The sequence below is a fragment of the Maylandia zebra genome, linkage group LG1 (genome assembly GCF_041146795.1).
Source record: "Maylandia zebra isolate NMK-2024a linkage group LG1, Mzebra_GT3a, whole genome shotgun sequence".
Taxonomy (NCBI): domain Eukaryota; kingdom Metazoa; phylum Chordata; class Actinopteri; order Cichliformes; family Cichlidae; genus Maylandia; species Maylandia zebra.
The window spans coordinates 9905497-9926326 of record NC_135167.1 but is presented as its reverse complement, the minus strand read 5'-3'; the positions used below and the strand labels follow the sequence as shown (position 1 = coordinate 9926326).

The window sequence follows — 20830 nt, the reverse complement described above, 5'->3', positions numbered from 1 at the left end:
CACTCAGTAAAGGGCTGATGCTCCACCATTGGAAAGGCATCACCTGCCTGACAGCATGCCAGTCAAGCTGTCGTTGGCTCCCTCGCATATGCAAGGAAAAGTTAGACTGATGAAGAAAAAACACACGGGGGTTCAGAGAAAGAATCACTGAGACATGAACAGACCACCTGAAGTGAGCAAACACTTCTCAAAGACTTGATGCCAAGTAAATGCTGGAATGAGCAATACAAAGTGCTCCATGAAAGCAAATGCAGGATAACTCAGACAGCTACTCCAGACTGCAAGTTGCTCTAGTTACTAACATCCTCTGGTGGAAGCGCTAAACCTAATGTACTAAGGATGGAAAAGTTATTTTTAAAGCCATTTGTGTGTTTTCACAAAATTAATTTGTCTTTTTCTGTTTTAACTTTTAACTGCCACCGTAAAATTATCACCGTCTGATAATTTAACAAGACAGAAAAGAGAACGCCTACGCCTGACATCGTTCCCATCAAACTCTTCCCATAGTAACACTAAATTACTACATATTATTGTGTTGGGTACAAGCAGAAAATAACTAAGGGTATTCCATTTAAGATGGTTAGCAGAGGAGACTAACTGCAGCTCCAGCTGACTACATGAATAAAGCTGAAATCTGCCTTTGGTTGCAGGAGGCACTTCCTATGTTGAGCTTCTGCAAAGAAACAAGCGAAATGCCAGGTATTTTAACACACTTTCATTGCTCACGTTTATGGAAAAGAACTTATGATGTACAAATTAACAGTTAGTATTTACAGCACCTTGTGAACCTGGTCTCCTGCAGCTTTTGTGAATGAAGGGTTTTGGACTTTCCATTGAAACCAGATGTGGTGCAACCACTCCAGCAGTAGGTACTTGTACTTTATTGGAAAGGTGAGTCACTGTAAAGGAAAATAAATTCACAAATAAACAGCATGAAGACTGCTCTGTCCTATGCAGGTGGCGTTGCACAGGGAAACAGTTTTTAATGGCGTTAGCTAAAGTTAGTAACACCCAGTACCAATAGGACGTATTCTGGGTAACACTGATTATTAGTCATGTCTTTCACTGAAGACTGAATAAGTGCAGACGGAAGGAGGCATTATTACAATCGCAGTTGCTAATCTTTCCAGCCTCCATGGTGCTTATTGATTCCTTGTGTCTTATGTTCTCCGAGCAGTTACACCAAGGGCAGCCGCGAGTCCGCGACACACAGAGATGATTATTAGACAATATTTATTCAAAGATACGCCCAAACCCAAACCACCTACCCACACCTAGTGCACATTCGTACAAGTGCACAAACACACACACAGACACCAGAATGCCAAACAAACAGAAACAAAGAATAACAACTCACTTGGATCATAGCCTCGGGTGGCTAATGAACCCCCAGGAGGCTCTAGCCTCTGTGTATGAGTTGAGAGGGTCATCCCCATGTTTATTCAGCATCAGCCCGATGAGCCTCCAACATCTATTGATTGAACTGATTATTCTATGTCTCTTTTGTGACAGGCCACATGCTTGACAGGTGAACCCTACTTGTGCAGGTCACAGTTGATGTAATCTCATTGAATCTGACGGCTGACCAAGTCGGCCAGTTTGCATGATCCACATCTCAGCCTTGTTTTCAAATATGATGACATCTTTGGCTAATGCCTCAACACTAATATGAGGTGATCGGTAGGGGGTGACAGGCACCAAAGTTGTCGGGAGCTGTTTGGACAATCCTAGTTACTGCATCCATAGGAGAGAAAAAATGTCTACGTTGTAAATGCTAAAGATAGCATAGCAAGAAAAGCATTGGTTTATATATACATATGGGTGTAACACATCAGCTCATCAACTTTCCAAACAATATGTATGTCTGAGTCAATATATAGGTATACAGTACTATAGTTAAAACAGTGGCTTCTGTCAAAGCTTTATAGAATATAAAAACATCCAAATGTCATCATGAAATAGGGATAAAATAAAAACACACAACCAAGTCAATACATAAAATATTCTCCTGTTCTGTTAAGAAGAAATAAATATTTTGTGCAATGCTGTAAAGAGTCCTCCTGTCTTAATAGGCTGCCTATTATACTTTTAGGCCATTTAAATATAGTCAACGTATGGCTCACTCCCATTAATGTTCCCACAGCAGAGCTGCGAAGTTGGGCTTTTTAAAAAAAAGCTCAATTTTGACTTATTGTTCCAAACTTTGGGGCACAAAATATTCTGTCGTTGGAAAAACCCCTATTAGCCTTGCATAATCCTCAATCATCACCCCTCTGCTTGGTTCCCAGTTGCTGGAAGGATAAATCTGAGCCCGCTATTTGCCAGTGTAAAAATCTTTGTTAATTTAACAAGACAGAAAACAGAACCCCTAAGCCTGACATCATTCCTATCATACTCTTCTCATAAAGGGTGAGAAGACAAAAGCAAAGAAGCAGCGCACCCAGAAATGACAGCAAGAAAGTCACATTTTTTTAAACCAAAAACCTTCCAAACTCCAGATAAAGTTCTTCTTTTGGTCGGTCACTATAAGTCATTATAATGCAAGCCTCTTTTCAACATTTGTCTAGTCTGTTCTTGCTATTGAAGATGCTTGTGCTATAAGACAAGCTAACACTCTGCAGCATGCTGTTTGAGAGCGATCTTATAAGAAAACTTCGTTGTGGACTATTAACTCTTCTATTAATTTTGATTAGAACCATATGTAAAAGAAGTACACAGTTCAGAACAACAACATTATGACCACCTAGCAGCAAGTAGCAACTAACTAATCTGGATGAGCAGGTTGCAGCTAGTGGTTAGAAGAAACCACTGCAGATGCTTCTTTCAGTATGACTGCAGGATTGCATTTTCAAGCAACACCAAACTGTAATTTCTACCATATATAGGAGCCCCCATCAAGTCATTTAAACACATACCTTGGCACAGTACCGGTGGACCATAAAAGCTTATATCCTTCCACATGCAAGCCAAATGTAGACATCATGCATCATCAAGCTGTTTATTCAACAAAGACTAATATTATAGAATGGATGAAAGGTGAAATGAAGGAAAATTAACCAGGGTTTTTCACGATGATCATGATTTGCTAATCAACTTTTTCATTTGTAATAAACAGAAACTCGTTAAGCCATTCTTAGAATTTCTGCACTTGTAAGCATTCATGCACAATCTGTAAAATCTAACATTCTACCACATACACATTACTGTGGTCATAATCTTTATCAATAACAATAAGAAAGTAGCAAATACGCTCAAAAATTATTTGTTAAATTGACTAAAGTGAAATCATATTTAAACTAAATCACTAACACAACAGCAATATTTTTAATTTGTGTGTTATCTTAGGTTAACTTTAGTACACATAATGACATAAATCCTTGGAACAGTTCTGTGTGGGCTGATTTAATAAAAAAATGATGATCTGTAACATCTCCAAACAAATATATGAGCAAAGATCAAATAGGCAAAACAGTGTAAAGACATGTAGAAGAAAAGCTCAGCAGCAGTCTAATCAGACCCCTCCAACACTCACGCAGTTGATCAATGAAAGACCTGGGGCCGCCAGCCTGCGCTATATTACACACCAAACTTCATATTCATTCATTGATTTTACTTTTCATAATAGTATATCACTGAACTCCAATGGGAGCAAAATATGGAGGCCAGGGCTTAGGTCAACTCTCAAATGGACGCCTGGACGAATGTTTGCACAATATTGATGGGGCACGCAGAAAGAAATGACTAAATACCTGGATCAATAGCTAGTTTCCCTAGCTACGACAGGTTATTCTAGATGGAAATATATAAATACCTCTTTATGGCTACTGGAGAAGTCCTAACGAGCAATGCTAAATGCGCACCCTTAAGGTAAACACTTTGATTAGCCAAGGCCAGAGGTGACAAGAGGGGTCTGCTAATGCTAGGATGCCACACTTACAATGGCCTGAGGATGTTAACACACACAGGGCCCTGATAAAGAGACCGTGTATATGACAGGTCAAGCTCTGGGCAAAGAGCCCTGACCATCCTATTTATTTCTGATGTTTATGGACCCTGGCTTCACCATTCGCAGTCATGTTCGACCAATGAATGTCATTAATAATTGAAATTTCTTTTTTCACACTAATCAGAACCAGAAGTGGGAAAGTCTTTGGCCTAATGAAACACATTTGCACACAGACTTCTTAAAACAAAGTTAAGTACACAGACATCTTTATAATCAAACCAGGCGGACATATCCTGCTGCTGCTGCCCTGTTTTTATTTACTGCACAACCAAATTACTGAGAACAACACCCAACCTTACAGCTTTACCAGCTCCACAGTGTCCAGTGGGGCCATAAAGAGGGTGGAGCCACATCACTGCCTGCTCCTTAATTAAACCAAAGCTGTTAGGTTAATTTGCCTCTTTTTTACACACATTGAATTAACCAGTCCATCGTTGAAGACCTCCCAGACGCCATCCCTACTTGCCCCTAAATCATGATTGGGTGAACGGTCCAGTGGGTCCCTGCTGGACATGCAGCAGCCGCCCAACGGCAAGGCCAGCACAGGGCATGTGGCAGATCGACACCTAGCCAGCGATAAGTAATTCTGTAGGGGATTAGCAGCATGATAGCCTGATCAATACTGTGTGCTCAGGCCATTAGGAATGCAGCGAGGAAATGACCCCCTCTGGTAATAAAGCAGGCATCTGGGTTCTCCTTCATTTGCCAGCTCCATTAGTGTAATGGTATCATTATCTGCCACAGCCATATTTTTCTGCGCCTTGGCTTTTCCACAGCTCGACCAGCGGGGGTCTGATGAAGCAGTGAGAGCCCCCATACTGACTGTTCCCCTTTCTACCATTCTACACAGGACCTAGGTGTAAATCTAGCTCTGCTGGAGCTTATGTGCTACCCTGCCTTAGGTATCCATACCCATGTTTTATGTCAGTACCTAACACTATTTCTCCATTATTGGCTCATTAATAGAGCAAGCAGCATGTAGCTTGGGTTTAGAGGGAGAAAAAGATGGCCGGCAGAGCGCAAAGCTGCTGAATGCGCTGAATCTGACACCCCCCTCTTGCTAAAACACCAGGCTTGACATGACAGGACGTCGGCATTAGTTGCCATAAATCGTTTCCTTTACACTAATTCACCAGCTAACATTTTGTGGGGGAAAATTGATTAACCATGTCTGGATGTGTGGCCACATAATCAGCTTTTACTTCAGTAGATGTTAATTTAACAGAATCGCCAAGGGAAACACAAACCATTTTAATGGGTGTTTAGAAATTAAATACCCTAAACAGCTTGCACTAGGTGCCACAACCAGAACAAACCAATGAGGCTGATCTAAGCAATGGGCTGGTTTGAGCCCAGGACCTCACAACATCTGGTGACCCTGTGTGAACATTACTTAGCCTGCTGCTCACGCACACAGACACACTTCCTGTTTCACCACAGCACTTAATACTTGTCATCGCTGTCCAAATGGCAAGCTTGCATCAAAGACAACATTAGAACATCGGGTTAAGGGTCGGTGCTGTTTTCACACTTGCCAGGGCATGAGTGGAAATTTATCCTGTGATGACAACACTGATAAAGCATACTTAAAAGTTTTAAATTCATTAGCGTACTAGAGGTTAAACATTAGTATGATGAGAAAATTCAAGAAATTGTAGCTACTTGACAACCTAAGACAAAGTACAAATCTATAAAAACTTTTTTTTTCTGATACAAACAAAATGAAATCTGATGAGTGAGTGTTTTCACTAGCCTGAATGATGAAAAACCTAAATAAATGACATAAATGTGAATTGGTGTGACTAGGTGGGGTTAATTCCCCTCGGGGACTCAGACAAATGTTCTCTTTCATTTAAAAAAAGATATATAGAAAGAAGCCATGGCACCCCACCTGTCTATGCTATACTGACTTGTTGTGATGGGATTTTCTGAGGAGACTGTGTATTCATTTGGCACTAATCTGTTGGGGCTTGCATTCCACAACTCGGAATAACAGTGCACCCATCACAGTGCATCTCTCACTTTGGGCACTATTGCAGACACACTCATTTACTAGATAAGACAACCATCATATCCAAGGTATTAGTTAACATAATAACTGTGTCTTTATACAACCAGTGATATTGTGAAAACCGTTCAAAACGCACGCAGCTTTCGCTTTGGCCGCTGTACAGTTTTAAAGAACTTTTGCAGTTACTAATTCTCTCGCTCATCCTTTTATTTATCTAAGGAGAAAGACAGCTAAGCCATTAGGTCTGTGCAGTACTGCCTGAGGGCCAACTAGAATGAGTTCTCTCTCTGAGCCGCTCATCTGGCTGCCATGGCTGCTTTCATAAACAGGAGGAACCACGTCCTACATAGTTTCACTGCTGTCTAACATGATCCAAACACATGCGCCACAGCAGACGGCGTCCAAGTCTGGAGATATGAGAAGAAACAGACAGGCAGATAGGCAGATGCTAAGAGAAATGACTGTGATGAAGCAGCCCTGGATGCCTAGTGCACAGCAGTTTCCTCTCTTCCATTAGAATGTCCACAAACTGCAAAGTTCCAGCTTTTACAAAGCTCGACACATCAGCACACACAACACATAGGTACCCATCTCTGCTCACATCATGTGACCCTTATTTAAATCCTATTTTTTTCAGTATCAGGTTCTACAGCTGGCACATTAGCACAGGTTGTTCTTTAACAACAGCAGTGGCAACATTAGCCAATAGGTTATCATTTCTACTGTATGTCAGAGCACAAACCATTATCCACTGCATCTGTAGTAAAGCCTGAAGCAGCTGGAGACTGCTGGCCTGGCAGCATGCCAAATCCCGGCTACACTTCACACTAACTTTACCTTTTGTTTTTACTGTTAGACTGAGCTGCACAGCTGCTGATGCCATACAAGTGATTCATTGTTTATTCTTCACACCAGAATAACATCCCAACTTGAGCCTCGACTCTGTCTTTTGTTTGTTTTAATTTTAAAAAAAGAAAGATATCTATGCATTGAAATAGTTGCAATGTCCACTATTTTTTCATAATTGTGTAGCCTGCTGTAATTCATATCGTATTTCAACTTGATGTAGGATGCTGTCGAGGCGTTACTCTGCAACCTCTATTTTCTCATCGGCAGTGTCTCTACGTGGCAAAACACCATTTTAACGTAACTGTAATTCTTCATTGTGGCAGACTGGTGGGGGGAAAAAAAATGGAAAACACAATAAAGGAAACAGGCAAGGTGAAGTATGCGCTGACATTCCCGGCTTTCTAGCCTTCAAAATGCAGCCAGCAGCATCACATACGGAGCATTAGATATTCAAAGAGCGACAGGGCTTAGAAATATGCCAGACCTAACGGAGAAAAACGCTATCAATACCTTTCTTCTCTTCTCCCCCTCACTGTCACCCGATCTTTTCATGTTCCTGGAGTTGTGTTTACACTGCCTCGCTTTCATTAGGGGCGACGTCGGTCGTTGTAGTGCACGAATAAACTGCATATCCCGCTATTTTCGTGCCAGGAAGAGCGTCTGCGAGTGAAGCCGTGTATTTCATTTCTACGAGACTCCAGTCTTCAATTTCTCCAGTTTAAAATGAGTTTCCGTGGAGAAATTGTTGGGGGAGATTTTAAAAGCGTAACACTTAGAACTACAATTCCCAGCTCGAGCGTGAGCTCGCGGCGGAAGCAGATTCGGCACGCTCAAGACTTTGCACTACGCAGGTGTGGCGCAGGTACAGATCTATATATTGCACATAGGCCGGTCAGCATGGCTTTTAAATCGGTGTTTTAAGCCCCTAAAATGGCTGTGGCATTTAGAGGAAAAATGTGAGAGACATAATTTAAAGCGAAAGCAAAAGTCACAGACCTATTCGGCAATTTTGAGTAGTAGTATTGCTTGTACTAGAGTCGAAATGTCGTTTTTAATGAATTTATTGCTTACCGAGTTTTTTCTATTATTGATATCATTATTTAAAAGTCTCAACAGAATCTTAAGGTCTTTATTAAGGCTATTGCATGTACTTTCCTCATTTTTTAAATCAAGCACAGTGCCACTTTCATCTTCGATACGTGTAAAAATAGCAATCATGCTTTGAACGGGCTCCACTTCAAGTCTAGCCAACTTTCTTTCAACTCTTGCATGCGTCTCAAATCCAGGTGCTTTTTTTCCTGCCGGTGTGGGCCTTTACCACGTCAGCCCTTTTCAACTCGCCAGCAATCATGAAAGTGCACCGTAAACGCACAGCGTCTGTGTGGCTGCCTTTGTATATCACCCACAGTTGCCTTTCAAGAGTTGAACCAGATTGCTCGTAACATAGTTTGAATAGTGCTGAAATATGTTCTGTCCATTGTTCCTATCAAAGCACACGTGAAATACATGAGAAAGTTTCACGGATGAAGTGGCTTTGGCGGCGGGAGGGCAGTGCAGGGGCGGATTGCAAAGGTCTGAAACACCTGCTACACATTACCATTACAGACTTTGATCAGTGTCTTCATTAGTTTCCTTTGTAATCTCTTTTCTTTTATGGTAGAGCTGACCCAAGTGAACCGGTACGATGATTTAACACACATGTTTCTTTCACCTGTCTTGTAAAATACTCAAAAGATGTCCCACTTTCAAAGATGCCACACTCTCTTACTAATAATCGGTGGGGGAGTTCTTTTGATTCCTATTTATAACCTACATTTCCTCTTCTATGGCCTGGTCCTGTAATGGGGAAAATGTCTGAAAAATATCCTTGGAACCATTTTGCGAAAACTAGATCCATGTGCATGCATGTATATGATTTTTTTTAAACATATGTCAGACTAGAGTCTTTTTTTTTATAGCTACTTGCATGGAAAAAAAATCTTACGGCACTGTAAATAATTTCTTTTAGATCTTACAATGTCAAAACCTGCCTACATCCAACCTCCATCACCCCATTCCATCATTAAACTATGTCCCTTTTATGTGTCAAACTATCATTCACTAATTCCCACTGTCAGTCATCTTTATGGTTTACATTTTAAAAAAGTAAAGTTTTTCTGCTTGACATTTTTGGCTTACTTTGTCAGCTCTTTTGGCTCTTTGAATGAACATAATGTATAGGGCCATTAATGGCAGACAGATCCCCATGCCTTGCCCAATAATTCCCAGAGAAGCTTTTTTTTATTACTGTTGGCTTATTGGTGGATTAGTGTCAGATTCATTGTGACTTAAGAATTATACTCCATGCGTATGGTGCATCCTATCAAGTTGTTTATTAAAGGTATATCATATGGTGAGATCCACTGTGTTGACACCTAGGGTCAGGAGTAGCTTGCTCTTAAAGTTCTGGCTGTCAGTGAGTGCGAAAATCACAAATAAACACCTTCTGTCTTGTTTCTACCAATTTCTGAACACAATAGGCTGCAGTTTTGTAGTTGAGGGGGGGCAAAGACTGTATATAAAAGACAGATATGACTTTTAGTCTCAAAACTGTGGAATTGTTCAAATTGACATCAAAAATCTGAATTTCCTACTTCCTGGAATGGCTCATCATGTCTTGGAAAGGTAGACTCTCCCCACCAACCCTGACTTAACAATCCAAGATGGCATCAGTGCATGTAAACATTAGTAACACTCTGAAAGTTGCAATCTGTACTACTGTTGTTATGCATTTGTGACTTGCAATTTAAGTCCTTACCACACTTCTCAGTTCTTAATGAGGATATACAGAAGATCTTTGTTTTGCTACTTAAGTAATATCACAAAGATAGAACCAAAGTTAACAAAAACCAGCCCAAAGAAAAAAGTAATCTAAACTTTGCTATGTAAAATACAAGTAACCGATTCATCTCTGGGTTTCTGTAACATTAAATATCCAACTTTGTTCATTTAAGTGGGGGCAACATGTCGTCCCATTAAGCATTTTGGGGCTTTTACTACTAGCTTTATAGTAACATGCCTTTGCAAATGCTTAGCAATACTTGATACCATACTTACTCAACTTGCAACACATTCAAAGTAGTATGCATTTTTCCACTACTCAAAACGTACTCTGCTCTGCCATTTTTGTCTTTCCTTCTGGACACACTGATTTCAGGTAACTCCTGCACAAGTGAACCTAAAATGCATTTGTGTTTGTTTTTTTCCATCCATCTGGATGTGAATATTGAAGGCAGCAATCCAAGGAAAGATGCCCAGACCTCCCTCTTCCTAGCCACTGCATCCAGCTTTTACAGGGGGCTACTGAGGCATTTCCAAGCCAGCCAAATTACATAATCTCTCCAGCGTGTTCTACGTTTGCCCTACATTGAACATGCACAAAACAACTCGCCTAGGAGACGTCCAAAAGGCTTTCTTGTCAGATGCCCAAACAACCTCAACTGGTTCCTTTCCATGTAGAAGAGTGACTAAACTTATCACCCAGACATTATTCACAGGAAGCCACTTGACTATGTGATCTTATTTTTTTGTGATTACCCATAGTTTATGGCGAGGGTAAAAATGTAGATTGATCATCTCTCCTCACGATGATAGAGTGGAATGGCATCTGCAAATTCAGCATCAATCCAGCTGCCAATCTCTCACTCAACTCTTCCATAACTCGAACACAGTTTTCTGACATATCTGAAAGCCTCCACTTGGGGCAGTGACCTCTCCCCAACATGGAGTTGGCAATCCAAACCTTTCCAGCCAAGAACCAGGCCTCAGACTCATAGGTGCTTATTGTCACCCCAACACAAATACTAATATAATTCTTTGATTACTGACTGTTAGATTGCTCAAACAGCGACTGTACTCTACCAATGACCAATTATCACTGCAAGAATATTTGAAAATGGCTGAAGAGGTCAAATACTGGCTGCACAATAACCTGTATAGCTACAGAGGCCAAGGCAGAACATGGAAACAACAGTAACCTTATCAGCAGCAAATCTGTTTATAAGGATTCTGCCCAAAGTTAGCCTTACAGTTTCTGATATCCTGACTAACCGCTATCTCATGGTCAGCAAGTTTAAAAAGTGCCATATGACCTTTGTAAATAAGAGCATGTGCAGGTGTAACTCAATAAATACTCAACTCATCTAAATAGTTGAGGTTTTCATTTCTGAGCATGTAGTTTAATAGCAGATCACGGCTAGAAAGGACATGCAAACATTACATAATGTCATATTTTTGTACACTTAAAAATGTCTCTTACTGGCACTGTTCACTTTCAAAACATAAGTGATGAATATTTTTTTATTGAATGAAAATCACTTTTTGGTGTCCACCTCAGGGCATTCACACTAATTTGGACGTACCTTCAGTTGTTCTGGACCAGGACATGTCTTTACTATCATTCACATGTTCTCAATATCAGTCGTTGTGATTTAGACAGAGTGGAAATTTCTCTGGCTTTTTTAGTTTGGTGGTCAGGTTTTAGGATCTGTGAGCAATCATAATGTACAGACTCTTAACAAAAAGACAAGCCAATTACCTTCCTCAACAATGCCTGTCATTTGTTCTACAAAGAATCAGGCTCTAAAGCAGACACCCCTCCACTTATGTCTGACCTGTGGGGTTCAACATAAGGCAAGATCACCACTGTACACTCTTTGATGTGGTATCATGTGGAATGAAGGGGGGAAAACGCTTTGAACTTCTTCTATCATCATATACCCCTCTTTACTGATCTGGCCAATGTGTTTGCACTCACAATGGGGGTATGTTTTCTGTTATTATGCATTGCATCAGCTCCGGATGACCCTTCAACAAGCTTTTCTTTTTGTGATAAAACTAACATCTAAAAAAGCTGAGGATGAATAAACGATGAGGACAATGCAATGCCAGAATGTACTAAAGACAGAGACTATTGTGGTGGGCCTGTATTAAAACCAGAGCCCACAGCCCTGCAATCATCTCTTCCCCTGACTTCAAACTATTGTATGCCCTAAAAAAATCAGAAATACAATGGACATGCCTCTTTCTGAGTAATAATATTTTTCCGTTGCAGGAGATTCGATGGTCCACCTAGATTTTATTATTGCGTTATCAAGTTGTGGTTTCTGTGTGAAAGAGAGGAAGCAAACTACTGGAAAAAATGAAAACAACACAGTCAAGCATTGTCCTGCACCACACAGGACCTCTGCTGAAGGTACTTTTAAAAATTGTAAACAACATTTTTCACTCACCACAACTTCAACTAGGGACTGTCCTCAGCATTGTTCTGCCTCCACGAAGACAAGCTCATTTTTGATTTTTATTTATATCGAATGAACATATGGAGCAAGTATGTGCCTTCTCCGCTTGCTAACCTTAGCCTTAGGAAACTGTTATTTGTCAGTGCTGTAAAGCAGATTGCTGCCCAGTGGTTTCAATTTACATCAAAGAGCTTTTCACAGGCAGTAATAGTTATATCAAAACCTGAAATGTATTATTTAGGTTATGTGCTGGATTCCTACAAATGATTATATCCTTGTTCTGAGTAGGGCATTTTTCTTCCTTCTTTTTTTTTTTTGCTGACTTTTTCCATTCCAGATACTCCACCGCTTTTGACTGGTTTCTTTGAACCACCCCCACATCACTCCTGTACAGTCTCTTTGTAGCACCAGGGTACCTGTGTGGCTAACACCCGGTGGCCTATTAGTTACAGGACGTAAAAAGTGTCTCTAAATAGCAAGGGAAAAATTCTGTGTAGATTTTCCAAAGTCTGTAATGTGTAGTGGTTACATTTCCACCAGAGCCACCATTCATTCTTATTCTAATGGTCCTGTTATTTGTCTTGCATAAAAAAAACAACAAAAAAAACTTTCACACTGTAAAAAGGGCCACGTTGGCAATTGGCATTGTCAATTTTTAAGATAGTTGCCAGAGTAGTATGTAAATAGGGGTCAGCTGTATATGTTTGTTCCTGGACTTTGAATTATTCAGCATTTGAAATAAACCACATACTGTGACCCATCTCTTTATACTTCCTTTTCTTTAAGACAGCTTTTTTCTGATTGACTACCCCTTTGCAAAGAGAATGTTTCAACAACAAATGTGCGAAGGTGCGATCCGATTAAGGATATTCCCTTTCTTTGAGATTTTGAAGATGTAAGAGAAGAAAAAAAGCCACTCAGAAATCTAGTGTTTAGAGGAGTCTGAAGCCAGAGCATTTTGCACGTACACCAGCTGGTTTATCTAGTCAACTGCTCATTAATGCAAATATCTAATTAGCCAGTCACTTGCCCACAAGTAAATGCATTTAGGCATGTAGACATGGTCAAGATGACCTGCTCAAACTGCGCAATCGAATGGGCAAGAAAGGTGATTTAAGTGACTTTAAATGTAACATATTTGTTAGTGCCACACAAGCTTATCTGAGTGTTTCATGAGCTGCTGATTTGGATGTTTTCAAGACAACCATCTCTACGGTTTACAGAGAAGGGTCCAAAAAAGATTTAAAAAAATATCCAGTGAGTGGTAGTTCTCTGGGAGAAAAAGCCTTGTTGATATCAGAGGTCAGAGAAGAATGGCTAGACTGCTTTGAGATGATAGGAGGGCAATAGTATCTCAAATAACCATTCTCTTCAAAAAAGCTGTGCATAAGGACATCTTAGCATGTACAGCACATATAACCTTAAAGGAGACTATAGCAGTAAAAGGCCACTCCTGTCAGCTAGGAACAAGAAACTCAGGCCACAATTTGTACAAGCTCAGCAAAAGTGGACAAAAGAAGATTGGAAAATGTTGCCTGTCGGAATTTGGTGTAAACAACATGAAACCACCAAAATCTCAATATAATACAGTACCTTTGGAGTGTGGTGGAATAATTGACAAATCTGGAGCAACTGCATGATGCTATCATGCCAGCATGGACCAAAATCTGGGAGGAATGTTCCAAGCACCTTATTGAATCTATGGCTGGTTTGAAGGGGGTTCAAAAAGGAGTTCAAGTTTGCACTAGCACCATGTAAGTAATGTGGTGGCTACTGATTGTAGAAAGATCATATTGTCTGAAACGATTAAAAAAATAAGGTTAGTAAGCTGCACTGTGCTTATTTTTTTTAATTTGTTGAAATATAATTATTTTACTTGTACTTGATATTTTTTTCACTTTTGATTTCATGATTTTATGTTCTTTACTTATTAAAGTAAAATACTAAAAAGTATTGTAATGCCTGAAGCAAGCCATTGATGTAAAATATGTGAAGTTTAAAGCAAAACTTAAAGGTACAGAATTACTTAAGTACCACCTGCTGTTTGGTTAATATGCTATAGCTAACTTTCCAAAGAAAATAGAGCAATGTTGCCAGTATGAAAAGCAGTGCAGGAACTTTTCTTGACCGACAGGAATCGTTAAAACCCTTGCAACCCTGTGGCCGAGGCTTAAAGTGCACAGAGGGGATTTTAAAATGGTTCAAAAAGTACATACACCATTCAATACATGTTGATTAAGCCTCAATAAATGATCATACAGCACCACAGGAAAGAGCCCTTTGGTTAGCAAACACAAAGAGCGTGCAGCTCTAGTTTAAGATGTGGTACACCTCCTTGCCTGGGATCTCTTCCAGACCCCAAAATGAGGAAGCGCTTTCCTATTGCTGTGATTTGAATACCATGATCACTGAGCACTTTTATAAGAACCCCATTAAAAATGAGGTTTTGACATACAAAAGAGCCCCTGTTTAAATCTCACGCACATTGTCAAGCTGAAAGATGTTATAAAAACCCTATACGGAAGCATACATCCTCTGTGTGTGTCCTTGCCTCACGTATCACCAGGAGGGAATCTCTTTTGTAGCTGGAGACATAACCTGTCCCCTGGAGAAGCCTCTGGCCTATAGCTCAGTACCATTCTGTAGATTAATCCCACATTTGTTCATGATGATACAATGACCCACACTGGACTTAACTTTTAACAAAGACATCTGCCTGAAATATGCTGATTTGTCAAAATGCTCCAAGACCTACAAAAATAAGTCGCTCTGAGTAGGACCAGCTGAGGTGGACGCAATGGCCCAGCATGACCCCTTTGCTCCACCTGCTCTTGACAGTGTTTATAAAGTGCCAACTCCTCTCATTAGCACTCCACTTAGCCCAGAGTTATAGCAGCCCTGCAGATCAAACGCAGCCAGGGTGAACAATGGCTGAAATGGCATTAATATGATATGTAAGAGTTCAACAAATATTGAGAGAGCTCTCTTTGATGGGGACTGTTTTATATTAGAGGCTTTTTATTAGGGCTTTTCTGGTCTTTAATGTGCATGTTTTCCCCTTGAGTCAGTGTTACCAGCTTTAGGTCTCGTTCTGTGACTGGTCTCTGGATTCAGTACAGGACACACATACGGTGCACATACGACAGCGTTCGTTAAAACGCACTCAGCACACATATTGCAGCTAAGGGTCTTTTCATGTGTAAATCAAAATTCCTTGTGGGTTAATAAAGATCTATTGTATTGTACTCTGTTTTCATTGAATTATTCCAACCATTTGTTACTAATAAATGTGACACTGATGAATGTGAGACTGATTCAAGTAATCAAGTATTCATCTGACAGCCCAAAGGATACCCAACCCCACAAGCCTGACCACTGATATGAACAGTGAAACGTGTTTATTTATCCACGCACATTTCTCCTGGTTTCTAAATTATGGAGCGTGCTGATGCTGACAGGTACATTTAACACTGTTGAAAAGTTTAAATCACACCCAACTTTCTTTATACAGAGCTTCTTAGGTCGCCTTCATGTTTAATTACCGTACATCAAAATGAATGACAAGGTGGTTTATGGTAGAACACATGCAGTTTATATTTCTTTCCCGAGACTGCCTTCAAGGGTTAAATGGAGAATTTGGTATATTTTATGTTTTGCCTTTTGCAGATTGCTTCTCCTTTAGTTTTTGTCTTGTATTTTTATATATCATGGAGAAACGTGCAGAGATCAAGACACACTGAGCTGTATGTATGTACTAAAAAAGCTAGCATGTCCACAAAATACACAAACTGTTAAAATACTGCTTACATTCAGTAAAGCAATTTAAAAAGACTGAAAGCTGTCCTTTTTCCATGAAGTCAACTGTTCTGACAGAGATGGTCATCAGTAGGTTTGTAAGTTTGTGGAGGGGAAAGATGCAGATTAGACTAATGTAGCTATAATACGCTGAGCAGTATTGAAAGTCTTTTGGATGCAGTGCCACATGCGTTTGCATGTCTGTTTGGTTTGGCCAGAAACTGACAGCAGCTTCTGGTTATCCAAAACCCATTAGAGGCTTTGATCCCAAATGGACCTCATTTCCATTTGCTGAAAGTAGTGTTCTGTATTTGTGCTGCGGTGCACGGATTGTATGTCTGTGATTTGTTTCTAAGTGTTACACATGATGTCTTTCAAGATCATTTTAACAGGAAAAAGGATTGCCTTCAGCTTCATCATCGCTGTTTATATTCTAATTTTCATTACTGCCACCATGTTTTCGTTGATGAAATACTTCAAGAAAAAAGTATTTTTTGGAACATTAGTATCTCGGGGCGCTTCTAATGAATCTGGAATAATTTAGAGCGCCTGTCAAATGATCATCTTGCACTCCATGTATAGTTACAGATGCTTTGATGATGTCACAGTGTTAGGGGTGATGTCCTGACTTCTGAAAATCTGTTTAGCACGCATTACAGAAGAAACACACGCGCTCTGCTCAACAAGTTGAGGTAATACTTTCCATGCACCTCTAACACAAATCAGCCTCAGGCCGAAGTTTAAAGTCATTGAAGAAATCTGCAAATTATGTTGTTTTGCGGTGTATGGTTAAAGCAGATTAATAAAGAACGTACGGTGCCTTGCTATAGGCTGCGGACAAGCAAATGGTAATGTTAAAAAAAAGAAGGCCGCAGCTTTTTTACACGTTTAGATCATACGTGTCACTGAGCCAAATCCCCATTTCAACACTGTGTCAAAGGCGGCTCTGGACCGCATCCCAAGCTCTTTGCTTGTTTGTCTTTTGTAAAAAAGAACAACTATCCCGGCAGTGCCAAAGTACCCCAGGCTCTTTGATATGTGAAAGCCTAACAGTGGGACTGCTCCCTGCTCAGCTGGTACACAGATGTGTGTGCGTTGGTGTGTAGGGGAAGGCCGCTGTCTGAACCGAGCACAGATTAGTGACTTCTTTTTTTTTATTCCTAATAAATAAACCCCTGTGCATGCTGGGTTATGTGTGAGAGGAAAATAACATGCCACTAGCCAATCAGAAGCAGGTGGTATAAGGCTTGGTGGCTACAGACCCTGCAGCTCTTATCATAAAACAACTGCACTTTTAACTTTAATTGTAGTTGAGGATAGATTTTGGGGTTTGGGTTAGAAGTGTTTTATTACGTCGGACTAGAATCAAAGCAACAGCAATATAATTATGTTAAAAGCAGGCAACAATTTTGTAAGGGACGGTAGCCAAGTTTTGGGCAGAACTTGCTGATAAGGGTAGTGCCACACACAGAAAATTGGAAAAACAGTCTTTACTTGATGGCTGGATCGGAGCAGTACAGTTCTCTTTACAATATTTACTTTGTCCCTTCTGCTACTTCAATCCACGACTATACGTACCCTGCATTTATCTGCAGTCTGAACTTACTAGTTACATTTAAGATGCGAGTCTTACAACAAACACTTGGATTCTGTTATAAAATGAACAACATTTATAGCATTTAGAAATTAGCTCCACCTTGCAAACTTGAAAAATAAATTCACACTTTTTTCAGTAACAACGCTGTTGTATTTAATACTGTCCACTTGACCCAAGTCATTCTACTGCATTTTGAGTACCATATTTTTGCTTCTAATTATCAATATCTTTTAATGCATAAAGACTGTACTGATCCATGTATTTTGGATATATTTTCAAAAATAATAGTGACACAACCTAAAAACGTAATCTTCTGTTATTGTTGTATTTTGAATGGTATTATTTTCAAATGTAAAGCTGCACACTTCCTCTTAACACAATGCTTTAAAAAAAACACAGTACTTTAATTTTCATTATTGAAAAAATTCTTTACACCAAGCATTTTTACATTTAACTTACATCTACGTTAATGCTTTTAATTATTATATATTTCCAAAAATGTGAGGTAGTTCTCACACTTTTCTTTGATGTGTGTTTTTAGCATTTTAGTGTGTGTTTTTGTGCACTGCCTGTCAGTCTTCAGTTAGTGCAGAAAATAACAGCTGCACGGCAGAGGAGGCACGTCTCTACTTCAGTGGTCAGAAACTCACACGTGTACGTTAATGCAACCACTTCTACCGTACATTTTAGTCACTGTACATTCCTCCAACTTTAAGATGTTAGCTAAGCTGACTTTATAGTGAATCGCTAAAATAGCACACACTGTAGGTAGATCTTTGTGTGATGTTCTGAGCTGCGGTTCAGGGCTGATGGCCTCCAGTGAGCTTTTCTCTGAACATAGTGGGGGTGATTATGATGAAAGGAGCAGAGAATGAGATGACACACCCTGTCTCCATAATTCACTGCTTCATAGTGAACAGAGGCATTAAGCGCCCCCTCTTTTTTTCTTCTCCTTCCTCTCCGGAGAATCGTACATGTCACACTGCACAGTGTCTCTATATGAGTCAGTCACCTCAGGTGTTTCGCACGCACATCAACGTCAGCGTGGCATGTCATCAGATTACTTTATCCACGCCATTGCAGAGAAAAAAAGAATGATTTATAATGCCAATCAATGACGCTTCACCTCATCTGTTTCATTTTTAAGAGATTCCTTGTTTCTGACTTAAAACGGAAGCGATCTCCACCCTGACAAGAATGCAGTTCTTGTGGAAAACTGCTTAACTGTACATATGTATGCCACATTTTGACTCATTGCTACATTATTGCATTGGCTATCTTACAAAATAAAGCACTATGAGTCAAGCTAAAAGCGCAATCTGACCACCAGTGCCCACATTTAGACAAATTTACAAGTGTTTTAAATTAACAATGAATTTTTTGTGAGCTAACTTTCACCACTGTGAATGATTTGATTTAAGATTGCCTCTACTGATGGAAATGAATAATGCTGTCCTTGCGTGTCCTTGACACAGTGAGACCAAATTTTGGAGTTAATAATATCATATAAAACCCAGCTACTAATATGCAGCGTTAAATGATTTTTTTTTCAGGCTCTACAGATTTTTGCATTTGTACATTTTGTAAATATTTCAAAGTTTTTTGCACATTTACAATTACTTATGATTAAAATGACACTAAATTGACCCCAACTTGACCTATCTGATGTCTGACCCCAGTTTCACACACGATAAATTGACAGACAGTAAAAAGAAAAAGAAGAGCGATACAAAATGCTGAACCACAAAAGCATCAGGCTGTCATTCTTGGGGCCTTTCCCATAACCCTCAGCTCTTGGTAATTAGTCAGCAATTGGAGATAAAGCGTGTGATTGGGAGTGAAAACAACGTGGGGATTGCAGACTGTGGTTTGGAATGGCAAATTCCTCTGGGAGACACAAGTCTGTCGCAGAAGGAAACTCTTGATTTAAAGGCAATGCATTATGAGAGACAGCACAGGAGTTTTTAATTGCAAACATTAAATTACAGACCGAGAAATTGTGGTGTGTACTGTGCAGTGTGTATTTAGATAGGCTCACAGCTTTTGTCATATCAGCGTCATCAAGACATCGATTTGTTGTTGCGTATAATGTGTATAAAGGATACACTTAGGCAACACTTTACAATTATTTTGGCCATATTCACATTATTTTCTTTTTCTGTTACTGTTAAACCAAATGTTTTTAAAGTGGTTCAAGCAGTTTTTAAGAAATCGTCATACGGAAGATTTTATGTGTGTAATATTGTTAAATTATCACACTGAACCACTCAGCTTCCTTTGTATCTGTCGCATATTAGTTGGCGGTAACTCATTTGTATTGTACAGTTAGTATGTGGCATATAACTGACTCACACGTCCTTTGACCACACTGAACTTCTCTCACACATGTACAAGTTGTGATACCCTGTCCCCCAAATGTCTACATAGTGTTTTTTGGTTTTTGGTGTGGTTTCTACTAATCTCCCAGTGGCACCAAACAGATTTGTGTCTCTATATTGGGCTCAGCAATGGTTACCACTCAGCTATGTTGATAACTTTGTGGACGGATGTGTGTTTCTTTGTGTGTGTGTCTGTGTGTTTGTGAAATCTGCATGTGTAGCATGTGTGTTTGTGTCTGAGAGTTTTAGAGTCTGCAAATACAGCACGGGTGCTCCTGCGTGTGCGCGCGTGTGTGTGCGTGCACATGCAGTGGTGTTACACATGGGTGTAAATGACTTGGTCACGATCGCATGTGACTGAATGTGTGTGTGTGTGACAAGCATGTTGTGGAGGAGGAGTATGTAATGTCAACAAACAGGAACAACAACAATAACAGTTACGCTGGCTGCCACTGAGCCTCAGCTATGTTGTAATTAGAAGTGGATGAAAATGTGGAACAACAGTGCCTTTAACCATAACCAAACATTTCTCCCAGGCGGAGGATTACAGGCAGAAATTGAATGCGGTCTGCTCTCCCCTCTGCATGCCACATGTCACTGCTCCTCTGGCTCTGGCCACGATCCTGGTCCTCTCCTCCGCCACCGGGCATTTGGGGCTGCAGCCCAGATGTGTGATATGGTCACCTTCAAAAGCTCCAGTGACAGTGACTCACTCTCTCTGTAGACATGCATGCAAGTCGGTGCATGTGTGCCCATGTGTGTATGCCCGTGCGTGTGCACGTGCGTGTGCATTATCCTCCAGTCTGTGCTGCCTCCCACTGGTTGGGTATTATATTGTCACTAAAGTGTGCTCTCTTGGCAAGCAAAAGAACGTAGACATCGATGAAAGCAATCTATTTTTGCATTTGCGTTAAC

At 40.1% G+C, this 20830-nt stretch overlaps 1 protein-coding gene across 2 annotated transcripts in view; it reads right to left on the bottom strand.

Annotated features, from left to right (window-relative positions):
• fto (FTO alpha-ketoglutarate dependent dioxygenase) overlaps positions 1 to 7688 on the bottom strand; it is a 114194-nt gene extending 106506 nt beyond the window's left edge. Inside the window, exon 1 of one of the 2 annotated variants that reach the window (XM_076876864.1) lies at positions 7377 to 7688. In XM_076876864.1, the coding sequence (XP_076732979.1) occupies positions 7377 to 7496 (120 nt within the window). In that variant the 5' untranslated portion in view covers positions 7497 to 7688. The remainder of the gene's footprint in view (positions 1 to 7376) is intronic. The other variant, XM_004539676.5, reaches the window with a different exon arrangement.
• Between the last annotated feature and the right edge of the window lie 13142 nt (positions 7689 to 20830).